Source organism: Protopterus annectens, chromosome 1.part1 (genome assembly GCF_019279795.1).
Source record: "Protopterus annectens isolate FY-2018-M chromosome 1.part1, PAN1.0, whole genome shotgun sequence".
In the NCBI taxonomy this organism is placed as follows: domain Eukaryota; kingdom Metazoa; phylum Chordata; order Ceratodontiformes; family Protopteridae; genus Protopterus; species Protopterus annectens.
Genome location: NC_056726.1, coordinates 1,296,600,984 through 1,296,616,701, shown reverse-complemented (window position 1 = coordinate 1,296,616,701; position 15,718 = coordinate 1,296,600,984). Strand labels below are relative to the sequence as shown.

At 45.6% G+C, this 15,718-nt stretch overlaps 1 protein-coding gene across 1 annotated transcript in view; it reads left to right on the top strand.

Moving 5' to 3' along the window:
- The window catches only part of LOC122816211 (leukocyte receptor cluster member 8-like), a 531,086-nt gene that overhangs the window by 406,314 nt on the left and 109,054 nt on the right, over positions 1–15,718 (top strand). The window contains exon 4 of the mRNA XM_044088961.1: positions 2,611–2,724. Coding sequence (XP_043944896.1) covers positions 2,611–2,724 — 114 coding nt within the window. The remainder of the gene's footprint in view (positions 1–2,610; positions 2,725–15,718) is intronic.

Genomic DNA, 15,718 nt, shown 5'->3' with positions numbered 1-15,718 from the left:
TGAGTCATCCCAATATTCCAGCCCTCAAGCTAACTGCAGCCAGACACCCCAGTCATTCTTCCCCAGTAGATACCATTGTTTTATCCTCTCATAAAGACTCCACCTAGGAAGGTTTACAAGAACAAATGGAAAAGATTTTCCCTTTGGGCACTGAGAAATTATGTTAACTCCTTTACCGCACCAGTCTTTGCTATTCTTGATTTTCTGGCTGCTCTTTTCAGCGAAGGAGCTAGTTTTTGTATGATCAAACTACAATTGGCAGCCATTTCAAATTTTCATATAGGAGATAAAATTATTCTTTGGCTGCTTCAAAGTTATGTAAAGCTTTTCTGAAAGGCACTTTTCTACTTACCCCCCCCCCCCCCTTCAGTAAAAGATCCTTCATCTCCCAGGGATCTGACTACAAGGTCTAAATCAGAAGCCATTTGCACTTCCAGCAAACAGTGACTTAAAATTCATGTCATGGAAGTGGCCTTTTTAATAGCCATCACTTTTCAGCAAACAGTGACTTAAAATTCATGTCATGGAAGTGGCCTTTAATAGCCATCACTTTTCCAGAAAAAAATTTTTTAACTCCAGGCTCTTTTATGAAAGACTTCCCACATTATTTTCCATAAATAACAGGGTAGCTTTATGAACAAAAGCCTTTTTTTTCCTTACCTAAAGTGGCTTCTAAATTTAACATTATCCAACCCATTCATTTGCCAGTTTTATTTCCAAATTTTTCAAAAAAAATGAGAATACATGCTACATCTCCTGTATCTGCACAGACAGTTAATGTTTTTATTTACACAGAGCGACACAAATTAGAAGGCCATATCAGCTGTTTGTATCCTTTTCATCAAATCGACTGGGTTATCCAGTTTCTGTTAAATTGGCTAAATGGATAACTGATTGCATTTCTTGGATCTGTGCTCAACAAGGCATTTCTCTACAAAGACTGCCTAAAGCCCCCTCAGCTAGATCCATGACCACTTCATCTGCTTTTTGGTCAAGAATGTCTAGTGATATTTGTGCAGCAGCCACATGGTCCAATGCTCATAACTTTATTACTCCTTGCAAATTGGATCTAATATCCAGAGCCAGAGCTGCCTTTGGCTCACCAGTTCTCTGGGATATCCTTCAATGAGGGTCACCCAAGATTAATGTAGCTGGAGACTCTGTCCCATTCATTGAGGGTGAATGAAAAGGACAACATCTGATTTAAAAGTTGTGTGCTCAACATAACTAGGCATCTTTGTTGTCCATTTTCATTCCTCCTCAGCTCCCCTCCCAATCCACCCCCTTCCTATAATCCCCTGGAGGAACCTGTTGGATTTCTTATTGGAACATATAGGTCCAGGTTGGAGCGCTGTTCTTTCCTTATTAATTGGTATTTTATGACAACAGACTCAGTCTGAGGTATTGAGAATGGACTAGGGCATTATGGGTAGAGGGAGGAGCTCGAGAGGGGAGGGTTGGCATAATGGTTAAATTGTTTACCTCACATACACAAGGTACATGGTTCCTTTGGGGGAGTTGGCTAGGCCAAGTACTTGCCTATAAAGTTAACTCTTTCCTTTAAAGAGAGTTGGATCCAGAGTCAAAAATATGTGGCCTTGTCAGATTTGATGGCCAGATTTGTGACCTATTAGTTGAGGAAGAGTGAAAATGAATAAAGCAGATGCCTAGTTGTGGTGAGTGCTTAACGTTTAATTTCTGAAGTCCTGGTAAAGGTACGTACATAAAACTAAGGCAGCAGGGCGGCATCTAGAAGCTGACATGATCTACTAAGCGTGGCAATGAAGTGGTCAGCATGGGATGTGCAGAGCTGGAGTTGTGGAGTTTTTACAAAATGTTAAACAAGACAGTTCTCCATGTTTACATTACTGATATAAAAAGCGTGTGATACTGTCATGTTGGAAGCGGTGTATTCAAGCAGTGGGTGTTAGTAAAAATGACATTACAACTTGGTGGGCAATCTGAAGCCATTTTAAGGTATAAATCCTCTTGATAAAGCTGTTATGACTTTTACCTATAATTTTGTAACTGCATTAATTTCATAAAAACTGTTTGACCTACAGGTGAGCAAATGGTGCTGTCTTGTACAAAACAATAATGGGCACAATCTTTCCATCAGTACATGCCATCTAACACCATGATCTTGTAGATTAATACTGTTTTGAAATATTAAATTATTATGGCATAATGTCCATCGATTCAGCAGTATAACAGAACAAAGTATGGTGTTGTCAAACATCTTGAATAGGTGAGTAACTGCCTCATGGTGTCATATTTTATTATATTTTTTAAAGCTGACACTATTTGTCAGATATTTTAAATCTAATGAAGTGCTTTTTCTGTAGATGGATTTTGGAGAAAATCTCTCTGGGAAGCAAATGATTTCCTGGCTTAGAAAATCTCAGTAGACAGAGGTGTTAATTAGTGTCTAACTGTTCAGGATTGAATGAGTTGATTGGGAGTAGAACCCCCACAGTGTGTTGGTTCAAAGGTCGACTCACTGGCTAACAACTTTTGCATCTTTTGTAGACTTGTTGGTCCTGCTGTTAAATGTCTTTGCATAGTTTTGTATTGGCTTTAAGATTCTGTTTTGTTTTTTTCCTTCACAAGAACATGTACAGTGGATACAGTGCTCCTGGTCAGTATGGTGTACCTGGTTCATATCCAGCTTCTGCTCAGCAACAGCAGGGAGCCCCAGTACAGCACCAAGGAAATCCTATACAGGTAAGACCTCTTGTAGCCTTGCTATGTTTTTGATTTTTGATAAGTTGTCAATCTCGCCTTCATTCTTGCTTGATGGGTTCGGAGCCGATCCTCGGCTCCGACTCGGCACTTGCTTTAGCTCGAGAACTCCTTTTACCAGCTCGAGGCAGCCCCATATCCCATGATGCAAGGCAGTAAGTACCCAGATCTCGTTTGCCGCTTCGCTTGGGAGGTCTTCTCTTTACCAGCTCCTGGTAAGTAGTTCACATTTGTGATATTTCAAGCCCCTTTTAGTTTAAAACTAATTTTGTGATAGTTTAAATTTAATTCTACCCTTTTTCTGACAGAAATCCCTGTCTCTTTTAATTTTTTGTTAGTCAATTTTCCCTATCCCATCCCCCCCCCTGTTAGGGTGTGTGTGTTGGTGTTTTTATAAAATACCTCTTGGTATTTTGTTTAATTTAATTTTGACTGGTGTGTCTGTGTGTGTTGTGTTTAGGCACCATGTCTAAGGAGAGGGTTTCAGGTTTTAAGAAGTGTGACTCGTGCTGTCAGAAGATGTCTCTGACAGACGGTCACACTTCTGCCTGTATTGTTTGGGCCCTCTTCACCTGCAGGACTCCTGTGCTATTTGTCACTCCTTCAGCCAGAGAGTCCTGCAGGAGAGCAACAAGTTGATTCTCAGGGGTCTTCTTAAGCCGGAGGGCTCTCCGGCTAAGTCGGCTCCACAAAAGTCAACTAAAACTGCCAAGGCCCAGGCTTCTGTTTCTAAGCCTGCGGCCTCGGCTCCGACTCGTATTGAGTCGAGATCGGCTCCGGCTGGAGCCGATTCTGGATCCACAAAGCTTTCGGCGCCGATGGCTATCGGTGCCGAATCTGTTTTGACCACTTCGATATCGGCTCCGACACCCATGTGGCGCAGGCATCGGTGTCGGCTCCGATCGGCTCCGACACCGTTACTTTGGTGGCTGTATCGGCTCCGGCTGGAGCCGATACATCGAGACGTTCTGTCGGCTCCGAGAAGTCGGTGCCGACAGGATCAGTAGTATCGGCTCCGATGGCCCATTCCAGGAAGAGGTCGAGGTCTCCTTCCTTGGAGCCGATACTTTCGGCTCCGGCTTCGCCTCTTCTATCGGAACGGAGCCATCGGAGCCGATCTTCAAGGTCATCCAGGTTGTCAGATCATGACCTAGAGAGAGTGGTCAGTAGATTACTCAAGTCACAGGTACTGGCCCAAATGCTACACAGTCCGTCTCAGCAGACGACTGTTGGTCCACACCCCGTTACAGTTCCTCCTTCAACTCTACCCCAGAGCTTGGAGTTGGAGTCTTCGGGCATGGTTACTGCTACGGCTGGAGGACGGATACCCCTTCTGTTCCTTCAGCCCCTACTCTTATCTCCTCTTCCTTAGAGGGATTCGGTGGTCGGGCTTCCATGGTCTCCTCCGAGGGGTGAGTGGCATCGGACCCTTGTCCGAGCCCGCTCTTCCCCTTGGAGCCTCGGCCTTGGTGAGCTCGGCTCCGACATCTGCCTCGGAGACTTCCCTTTCGGTGGTTCCTGGAGTTCCTAGCTCTTGGGCGGGTTCTCTCGGACCTGCCTGGGAGGGAGCATTCGAGGTGATGAAGAGTGTACTGGCCACTGGTATCAGTCAGCAGTCTGTTCCCGTAGCTCCTCCCTCTATGGTACCTGTTGACATCTCTGCCACTTCTCTTGCTACAGGACCCAGAGATCCTCCGCCTCAGGTTTCCCCATTGGGAATTTCCCCTCTTCGAGGATTCTCCTGATGTTTCGGGAGATCCTCCTAGGAAGAGGACTTGTAAGAGGAAGCATGTAGACTCCCGAGTCTGTCACTTGGATACTGACTTTGATGAGTCAGAGGGATCCCTAGATCCCCTCTGAGGATGTCTCCTTTTCAGACATCCTAGAACTTCTCAAACAGAGGGGAAACTGGCCCACCAACAATCCCTCTGAGGATGAGTCAGTATACCTAGAGGCGTTTGGATCTCAGCCCTCCACCTCCTGGGTGTCTCCGCCTTTCGACCCCCTTATGCAGGTTATTGCACGAAAGGCGTGGACAGCTCCTAACTCTGTAGAGCCAGTCCCTAGGAGGCCTTCTAAATTTATCACTGCCCCTAGTGACAAACAATTCCTAACCAAGGGTGTCCCCGCTGATGCCATGGTGGTGGCTGCGGCCACCAAAAGGAACTTGCAGATCCTTCCGTGCCCGTCCATCCTCCTAATAAGGACTCTAGGACCATGGATAGGTACGGCAAGCGGATGTTTTCCTCAGCGACCTTTGCTATGCTCGCTGAATTATCTTTGTCACTTCACCAGACTCCAGAGAGATATCCTGAAGGAGCTGGGAGAAGTAGTTCAGGATCCTACAGCTGCAGGGGCTCAAGAAAAGATTGCTTCGCAGCTAGGAACCCTCAATTCCATTGCTAACTCCTCCATGCGGCTAATATCTTATGCTGCGGATGGGCGAGTAGAGCCGCAGGCACAGGTGTGGCTCTTAGGCGCCAAGCCTGGATGCGGCTATGTGATTTTGCGGATCCCTTTAAGGCGTCCTTCACAAATTCTCCCTTTGACGGGTCAGCTTTGTTTGGCCCTCAGGTGAAGGAGACCTTGACCAGGTGTGAGCAGGACGGCAAGACTCTTTCTGCTGTTGGAGTCCGTTTTCCACCCCTTCTAGGCCTTATCCCAAAGGACAGAAGGGTGGGAAGATGTGGTTCCGTAAATCCCAAGGAGTCACGCCCGGATTCACGTGGTCAGTTTACCCCTAGAGGCAGAGGGGTAACAACAACAGGCCGCTCTAGAGGCAGAGGGGGTCCGAAGAACCAGGGAAACAGGGAGCCTCTCTGATAAGCCCTTTCAGCATCCCTGAGGTGTTGCCCGGCTGTCCCTCCTTGGAGGCAGTCGGGAAGATTATCACTGTACCCAGAAGCCTGGCATTCCCTCACTCAAGACAGATGGGTACAGTCGATCATATCCAAGGGTTACATAATTCCTTTCGAGGAAAGTCCCTTCCCTCAAGTTCCCTTCCAGATGTACCACCGGTCTAAGGGACATTGCAGAGTTAGAAATCGCAAAACTTCTGCAAAAGAGCCATTCAGCCAGTTACAATAGACCATTCAGAGCCGGAATCTACTCAAGGTTCTTTTGGTCCCCAAAAGACGGGAGACTGGAGACCAATATTGGATCTCAGCAGACTCAACAAGTCTGTCAGGAAGACAAGATTCGAATGGTCACTCTTCAGTCAATTCTGCCCTTCTTACAGAAGGACAACTGGATGTGCTCAATAGATCTTCAGGATGCGTACTATCACATCAAAATTCACAGACGCTCCAGGAGGTTTCTCCGCTTTCGGTTGGGGTCCAGTCATTTCCAGTTCAGAGCCCTGCCCTTTGGTCTCACTACAGCACCCAGAGTGTTCACCAAATGCATGGCAGTGGTCACGGCTCACCTGAGACGTCAAGGATTCCAGGTGTTTCCGTATCTCGACGACTGGCTCCTGTCAACCACCACCAGGCATCAGCTTATACAAGCCAGGGATTACACAATAGACCTTTGTTCTCATTTGGGTATCTCAGTCAACTTCGAAAAGTCATCCTTATCGCCCTGCCAGTCTATTACCTTCATAGGCGCAAACTTAAACACTGTTCGGATGTCAGCTACCCTTACAGAACAAAGAGTTTCAGACATTCAGACTCATGTCAGGATCATTCTGGCCAGCAAGAAAGTACAGGCCAGAATGGTTCTAAAGGTATTAGGTCTCATGGCTGCGGCCATTACTCTTCTTGTCCTGGCTCGATTCTACATGCGCCTCCTTCAGTGGATGCTGTTCACGCAGTGGTCATACCAGCAACTCCCAATGCGTCACCAGATTCTGGTGACACAAACATGCAAAGAACATCTTGCTTGGTGGATCACATCGTCTCAGGTTCACCAAGGCAGGTGCTTTGTACCTCCGTCCCCGATAGCCACTGTCACCACGGATGCCTCCCTGATCGGGTGGGGGGGTCATTATCAGGCAGGATGGTTCATGGGACGTGGCAACCGTTCGAGTACCATCTGCACATAAATGTCCTGGAGATGAGAGCAGTGCTTTTAACGTTGCAAGCCCTCAACGACTTTCTTCCCGTAGGGACAATTGCAGTCCACACAGACAACATGTCTGTAGTTTGGTATATCAACAAACAGGGCGGAACCAAGTCCTACCCCTTGTGTCGAGAAGCTCAGACTTTGGCAATGGGCGATCTCCTCTCATCGGTTTCTGGTAGCAACGCATATCCCTGGGAAAACCAACATTATAGCGGACAGATTGAGCAGAGCTATTCTCATGCCTCACGAGTGGTCTCTCAAGCAATCCATAGCGGAAGAGATTTTTCTGGAATGGGGTCGTCCATGTTGCGATCTTTTGCTACTCCCCAAAACAGCAAATGTCCAGTAATTTTCAGTCTCTTCCCTCTATCTGGCCAATCCCCCAGTGAAGCTCTGTCCCAGGATTGGCCCCAGTGGCTTCTTTATGCCTTCCCCCATTTCCTCTGATCCCTCAGGTGATCCAGAAAGCTACCGTTTGAGAGCCAAATTGATTCTCATTGCCCCTTACTGGCCTCGACAAGTTTGGTTCCCGTTCCTCCATCATCACCTTTTGGTGCAGCCGTGGCATCTGGACCCAGTGCCAGATCTACTGATTCACCAATCCGGTCAGCTGCACCGGTCAATCCCTTCTCTCAACCTCACAGCATGGTTGCTCCACTTCCTTCCTTAGCCAGGCTTCCTTTGATCTCTAACCCAGTTAGAGATATCATAGTAGCTTCACTAAAATCCTCTACCAGGAGGATTTACACAAGCAAATGGAAACGTTTCTCTTATTGGGCTAAGGCCCAAAATATTGATCCTTTTACTGCCCCTGTTCAGGCAGTTCTGGACTTTTTAGCAGAGATCTTTCATGCAGGCTCCTCTTCTTCCACAGTCAGAGTTCAGTTGGCTGCTATTTCTAATTTTCATGTCGGGATAGCAGATCATAATATTATGTCCCATAGGCTCTGCAGGGCCTTTTTGAAAGGAATTTTCCTACTAAAGCCTCCAATCAGGAATCCTCCTCCTCAGTGGGATCTAAATTTAGTGCTGACATCCTTGATTCTTCCCCTTCGAGCCAGCTGTTTCTTGTTCCTAAAATATCTTTCTTGGAAAACGTTATTCCTAGTGGCTATTACATCTGCCAGGAGGGTGTCTGAACTTCATGCTCTTTCGGTTCGACCCCTATTTGATTTTTCACAAAGACAGAGTATCTTTGAGAACTAATCCATCCTTTTTACCTAAGGTCGCTTCAAAAACAATCTGAATCAATCCATTGATCTCCTGTATTTTTCCTAACTATTCAGATAGAGCTGAACAAAAGCTACATTATCTTGGCGTCCACCGTCAGCTTAGATATTATTTGGACAGAACAAAAAATTTAGAAAATCTGATCAACTTTTTGTTTCCTATGCGGATAATAAAAAAGGCCTTCCTGTTTCTAAAGTGACTTTGTCCAGATGGCTTTCTTCGGTCATCACTGAAATTTATACGATCAGGGGAAAACAGCTGTGCTCAAAACCTAAAGCACATTTAACTAGGAGTTTAGCTACTTCTACAGCCTTTCAAGCTAGACTGCCTTTGGACACTATTTGTGCAGCGGCCACTTGGGCCACTCCTCACACTTTTGTTTCCCATTACAAATTGGACTTGGCCTCCAGGGACAGAGCCAGTTTTGGCTCTACAGTCCTCAAGAGTTTGTTCCATTGAGCCACCCAGGATAGAGGTGCTAGGGACGGTCCCATCAAGCAAGAATGAGCGAGATTGACAACTTAACATTAAGAAGTTATGTACCTACCATAACGTTCCATGTTAGTTGTCTTCTCGCCTTCTTTCTTGACCTCCCTCCTTCCCTGGCCTGGACAGACCTTGTATAAGAAACTATTATGCTAAAGACCATTCAGACCTGGTCCTTTTCCATCTGTAAGTTTCTTCCTCCTTTGGGAAGTATTTTATGCTTGGTGTTATTGCCCTTTGTCAACAAACGAGATCTGGGTACTTACTGCCTTGCATCATGGGATATGGGGCTGCCTCGAGCTGGTAAAAGGAGTTCTCGAGCTAAAGCAAGTGCCGAGTCGGAGCCGAGGATCGGCTCCGAACCCATCAAGCAAGAAAGAAGGCGAGAGAAGACAACTAACATGGAACGTTATGGTAGGTACATAACTTCTTATTTTTGCCAGGGTGGGAGGGATAGTGCTTAAGAGTTTATAAAGTTTGGAAACAGTACTACCAGTATAGGCTTGATACCTTAGTAAGTGTTTAGTACTATCTTTGTTTTTCTGAATTGCAAGTATGAGGTCTACACCTTTTGGTAGCAAAGCTTTAAACATGCATGCCCGTCTGGCATCTCAGTAGGACTTAAAGGTAGTCCGCCTCTTGTAGAGAGACATCAACTGATAAAACAGGTGAGGAAGGGTTTACTTCTGCTGGTGGTAGAAAGCACTGAGCACATACCTGATCAGATGGGCTGTCTTGGTCTAGATCACAGATATTGATGAAACACCATAGTACAGAGGCTAGGAGACCTCAGTTGGAGGTTTCACCTGACTGACAACACCACTGGAGTAGTTCTCCTTGACTGTGGGCTGAGGCCTAGTCAGACCATGCCTCACTGCCATCTATGGGTGTTTCTTCTAGGAAGGAGTCTAGCTCTTTTTTTTTTATTGGATTAAGGATATATAGTCCGACAACCACCGGGACGAGGAAATCTTAGCCACACTCTTATCCAGCTTATTCTGGGTAAAGGAGACACAGCTGAATCTGATGTCCTTTTCATTCTTCCTCAACATATGGGTTACAGGTATGACCTCTGATCCGACTCTGCTGCATTTTGTAGACTTCTGATCCAGCTGTCGACCATCATACCCTAGTACGTCCCCAGTAACCCAGATATGATTTGCCACCATATCGCATGGACATGGATCCACTCTGAGCATTTTTCAGGATGTTCATCGTGCTACACTGCTGCAGTCATTACACTTGGGTTATCCTGCCATCAGGCGGTTCCCCAGTTGGCTTGAGTTACAAAGTCTTGGTCCGGTGCCAGTTGCTGTCGCCTTCTCACTGACGTCAGTGCGACAGGGGTATGTAAGATGCAGCCGATGCCATTTTCTTCAGTCTTTCTTGCCGCACTGTGCCCGAAGCAAAAGCAGTTCGCAAGTGCAGGTTGGCCGTCTCCTGAGATTTTCATTCCGAATCCAGAACCGAAGTCTTCTACAAAGCTAAGTACCCCATTGGGGAAACTTTTTTTTTTTTTGCCTCAGACCAATGTCAGTAAAAGTTAATAACTGTATTTCTTGCGGGAAGCAAATACCTCATAAGGATTTCCATTCCTATTGTATCCCATGCCTAGGCCCAGACCACAATGTCACTGGTTGTCGGTTTTGTGCTAGGTTTAACAAGCGCACTATTAAACGTCAGTTTGATTTTGCCCGACATTATTTTGGTAGAAAATTCAATTATACCATGATGTCGGAACTTCCAACGACTGGAATACACAAAAAGTGCAAAGACAAGGATAGGCATCCGAGGCCCAGAACTGACGACGAAGCCTCTTCTAGGCCAGTCGCCGATTCTCCGGTTTTCAGCGAGGCGTTTTCGCAGCCCCTGACTATCGATTCTGTAGAACCATAGAACCACAGGCCGCCTCTGACGCCCACGTGGAGATGGCTGGGCCTTCGGACGCACAAGTTATTCAGCCTACCGAGACTAACCTTTCAGAGGGATCCGGAGTAGCTGAGCAACCCACAGCTTCAGAGGGTGTCTTCAGACCTACTCAGTTAAGCATTAAACCCTCAGCTAAGTCTAAGCCTCCTTTAAAATCAAAGAAACAAATACAGCATTCTCCAGGACAGGCCTCCATGCCTAAGAAACAAATGCTCAAAATGGCCGAAGACCTAATCACTCTGATCAGGGGTCCTATCCCCCTCCTGATAAAAGGCCTAGACAGGATGCAGACTAGGACTCAACCGACCAAGTGTCCATCTCTTCTGATTCATCCTCGGACCTAGGATACTCTTTAGCCCCTTAAGAGGATTCTGATGCTGAGGAATCAATTCCATCAGCCTCACCGCCTGAGGACTACTCCTTTGGGGAAACCCTTCATACCATGAGGGAGCATTTCCACTGGGAAGGCCAGGATCCAAGAAAAGGCTCAGGGACTTCCTTTTATTATCTCAACACAGACCCCTTGATATACCGCCAGTGTTAGATATTGTGGATGATGTGTATACTGAATCTAGCTTAAATCCTGATTCCTTACCCCCAGCCCCTGTTAAATCTGACAGATACTACAGGGCTGACTCGCATAAATTTCTGTGTAAAAACCCTGTAGCTGACCCTGAAACCATTTCTCAGGGACCCAAAGGAGTTAAGGCCTCATCAGCCAAGAATCCAGTTCCCTCTGACAGAGATTCCAGAGCATTAGACAGATGGGGAAAGAAAGTATATACGTCTGCAACTTTAGCAATGAGAGCCTTAAATTGCCAGTTTCACATGCTAAAATGTCAGCAATTCTTACTGTTTCAGTTAAAACAAAAAATGCTTCCAGAATCAGAGCCTCCTAATTTTAAAGAAATGCAGGATTTATTGCATGCAGCTGAACAAGTGGGAAAGCACACTTTGCATAATGGTTTTGATTCTCTAGAGACCTCCTGCAGAGCAGCAGTTACAGGCTCTCTCATTAGAAGACATGCTTGGTTAAAAGAACATACGTTACCAGGTCATGTTAAAGCAAAATTATTGGATGCAACTTTGCAGCAGGATATGTTATTTGGAGTTAAGGCAGAAGAGGTATTAAAGAAAATGGAGGCTAAGGCAAAATCTATGCAAACGGTGAAGGATTTCTTACAGGTTCAGCCTCCTAGATTTAGCAGAAACTGGCCAACTAAGAATTGGTCCTTTCCAATTACAGACAGACCTCAAAGGGGAAGATACAGATGGTCCAAGAGGTAGAGGTCAAACACAAGGTCCTTACAGGCCCCGACAATGGGTTGCATCAGGCCAGAAAGAAGGGGGAAGACAGGCCCCAGCCATATAAAAAGCAGCTCCAATGACTTCCCACTACAGCTGTCAAACAAGTCCCCCTTGGCAGCCCCATTGGGAGGAAAACTGGCACTCTTCTACCACAATTGGCAAATGATCACCAAAGACAAATGGGTTCGCAACATTGTATTTCAAGGTTACAGGTTCCACTTTCACAGGAATGCCAAATCTGCCACCAATTCAATGGGCAGAGGCTCAAAAACAAATTACAGCACTCATGGATATGAGAGCTATTCAAAAGGTACCATCACAGGAGCAAGGACAAGGATTTTACTCGAGACTCTTTCTGGTACCCAGAAAGGACAAAGCCTGGAGGCCCATTCTGGATCTTTCATCTCTAAACACTTACCTGGATGTTCCGAAATTCAAAATGTTGACATTACAGCAGCTTCTTACCATGCTGGGCAAGAAAACTTGGCTCGTGACTTTGGACCTCAAGGAGGCATACCTGCATGTCCCTATCAGACAAAACTGCAGAAGATACCTCAGATTCATAGCTGGTTCAATGCACTACCAATTCTCTGCACTGCCCTTTAGCTTATCTACTGCGCCCAGGGTCTTCACAAAGTGCTTGGCACCAGTAATTGCATTTTGCAGACAGAAAGGAATTCAGATTTATCCGTACCTGGACGACTGCCTGATTCAAGCAGAGAGCAAGGACACTCTTCTAAAGCATCTGGCGTTTGTAAAAAAGTTAAGTTGCCTGAAGCACACAGTAAACAAAAAGAAATCAAAACTAGTGCCCTCACAAGAGATTGTATTCCTGGGTGCCAGCTTGAACACAACGGCCCAGATGGCTTATCTCACGCCAGACAAGCAAGGACAACTGACTCAATACTTTCAATTGATGGCAACAAAGACCCAACTCCCTGCAAGAAAAATTCTGCAGGCCTTGGGTTACATGGCATCCTGCATACTACTAATTCCATATGCCAGACTGCATATGAGGAAACTACAATGGTACCTAAAGAATGTATGGTCTCAACACTGCCAAAGTTTGGAAACAGTTATACAACTAATCCCTTGCCTTCAACTGGAGTTTCAGTGGTGGGCTCAAGCTTGTCACCTCAAGAAGGGACCGCCTTTTACACAACCCACAGCCAGGCAAACACTGACAACAGATGCTTCGGATTACGCCTGGGGAGCACACATGGCAGACAAATGTATTCAGGGCACGTGGCCCGCAGAACAAAGGCATCTTCACATCAATCAAAAAGAGATGCTAGCTGCACAAAATGCCCTTATAGCTTTCAAGGACCTGCTGCATCCAGGACAACTACTGCTAAAGACAGACAACACCACAGTTATGTGGTACATAAACAAGCAAGTGGGCACGCACTCCTACCCCCTATGCAGACAAGCAATGACCTTGTGGAACACAGCTATAAACCTTCAAGTTCATCTGCAAGCACAATTCCTGCCAGGAGAGAAAAACACACTGGCAGACGACTTAAGCCGAAACATCATGGATCCCCACTAATGAGAATTGAATCCACAAATATTCAGAATGATAACACAGAAATGGTGGAGCCCGGACATAGATCTGTTTGCATCCCCAATAAACTGCCAGCTACAAAAATTCTGCACAAGGAGTTACCATCCACAAGCATGGAAAGTGGATGCCCTCTCATTCAGCTGGGAGAACCTACAAGTATACGCTTTCCCACCACTACCTCCCCTGCCAAAGGTACTCCTAAAAGACAGGCAAGAAGAGCCAAAGATGATCCTGATTGCACTAGACTGGCCACGCCAGCAGTGGTACCCAATCTTAAGGAGCGTAGCACAAGAACCACCCTGGATTTTGCCTCAAATCCCACATCTGCTGACTCAGCACAACAATCAGATACTACACAGCCAGCTAAAGACCTTAAACCTAGCTACATGGAAGATTCCGTAGTCAAGCAAGCAATGCCTCTCTCCAAAGCAGTTATGGATGTCATTCTGGAGGTCAGAAGGCCTAGTTACCAGGAAAGCCTATTTGGATAAATGGAAGAGATTCTGTGCCTGGAACCAAGCTTACAGCCTTGACCCTCTTGTCCCAAACATTCCTCAGATACTACAATACTTAACTGAGATGCTGGACAAAGGCCTCTCCTTCTCATCCATCAAGATCTCCACGCCTCTGCCGTCTCTGCTCATTACAACACGGATCCACCAATTTTCTCTAATCCTCTGTTAAAACAGTACCTCAGAGGGGCTAAAAACATAACACCGCCCCGTAGAGCACCTACTCCAACTTGGGACCTCAGCTTTGTTTTGAAAAAACTAACTTTACCTCCTTTTGAGCCAGCTAACACAGCAGAATTAAAATATATCTCTTGGAAAACTGCTCTGCTCCTGGGAATAACATCAGCACGAAGAGTTTCAGAATTGCACTAATGGCAGTGGAACCTTTCGTCATTTTCCACCAGGACAAGGGTGTCTTTAAGAACTAACCTGCGTTTATGCCAAAGGTGGTATCCAGTGTGGCTCTAAACCAAACTATTCACCTGCCAACTTTTTATCATAAACCACAGAATAAAGGGGAGAGACTACTGCACTCTTTGGACATTCACAGGCAGTTACGCTTATACTTGGGCAAAACCAAAGCTTTCAGAAAATCTGAACAATTTTTGGTAGCATATGCTGCAGGAGCACAGGAAAAAGCCATTTCAAAACAGACTATTTCAAAATGGATATGACATTGTATACGTTTCTGCTACACGTACCATGGAAAACCTGTACCCAGCAGCATTGGATCTCACTCCACTAGGGCAACAGCCACTTCAACTGCCTACCTCAGGGGAGTACCTAATAAGGATATTTTGGAAGCAGCAACTTGGAGTTCTGTACATACCTTCAAGCATTACCATCTGCCTCTATACTCTAAATCCAGAGCGGACTTCGTCACTGCAGTGCTGCAGGGTATTGTAGCCACCCCTAATGCCTTATAGAACCAGACACCCTACCTTAGCTTTGGGATTCTACCCAAGTGTAATGACTGCAGCAGTGTAACACGATGAACATAGTACAGTTTTGTACCTACCATAAATGTAGATGTTAGAGTGTATACACTGCTGCAGTCCAGGTTACCCTCCCTCCTTCCCCTCTTACTGGCTGGTACGTACCTATGTCCTCTACCCTTACTACCTATGGGGAGTATTTGCTGGTAGCTGTAAGTTGTTTTTTGCTTTTCTTATGTATGTTTTATTAGCAATTGGAATTGCCTACCTATTTAGAGGCACCTGACATCTGGGGCAAGAAAAACTGAAGAAAATGGCGTCGGCTGCATCTTATATACCCCTGTCTAACTGACGTCAGGGAGGAGGTGACAGCAACCGCCGCCGGACCAAGACTTTGGAAGTCAGGCCGACTGGGGAACCGCCTGACGGCAAGATAATCCAAGTGTAATGACTGCAGCAGTGTATACACTCGAACATCTACATTTATGGTAGGTACAAAACTACTTTGTATAGTAAGTGTTTTGAGTATTAAAATCTCTCCACTTTTTCAGATTAACTATTTACTTTATAGTTCCTCCCTCTTAGTTTTTTGGGGTTCTTCTGTCCGTTAGCTCTCTACCTTAGCAAGGTAAGTTTCATTACCATTGTTGGCACCTTTCTTTACATGTACCCTTTTCTATCCATCTTTCTTACCCAGATAAACAGAGAATTCTTAACATTGTTGATAGTTCTACTTTCTGAAGTCTCTGTGCCTTAAAAAAGTTATATTTTATTTATCTATTCTATTTCTTTTTCTTGTAATTGAAAGCCAATAAGGCTGAGAAACTTACAGGTTTTAAAAAATTCACTTCTGTGGGCACAAAATTCCAAACTCAAATGTCCACATGGAGTGCATTTATTGTTTTGGAAGCAGCACAATTGGGTACAGCCTGTACCATTTATGCCGTGTT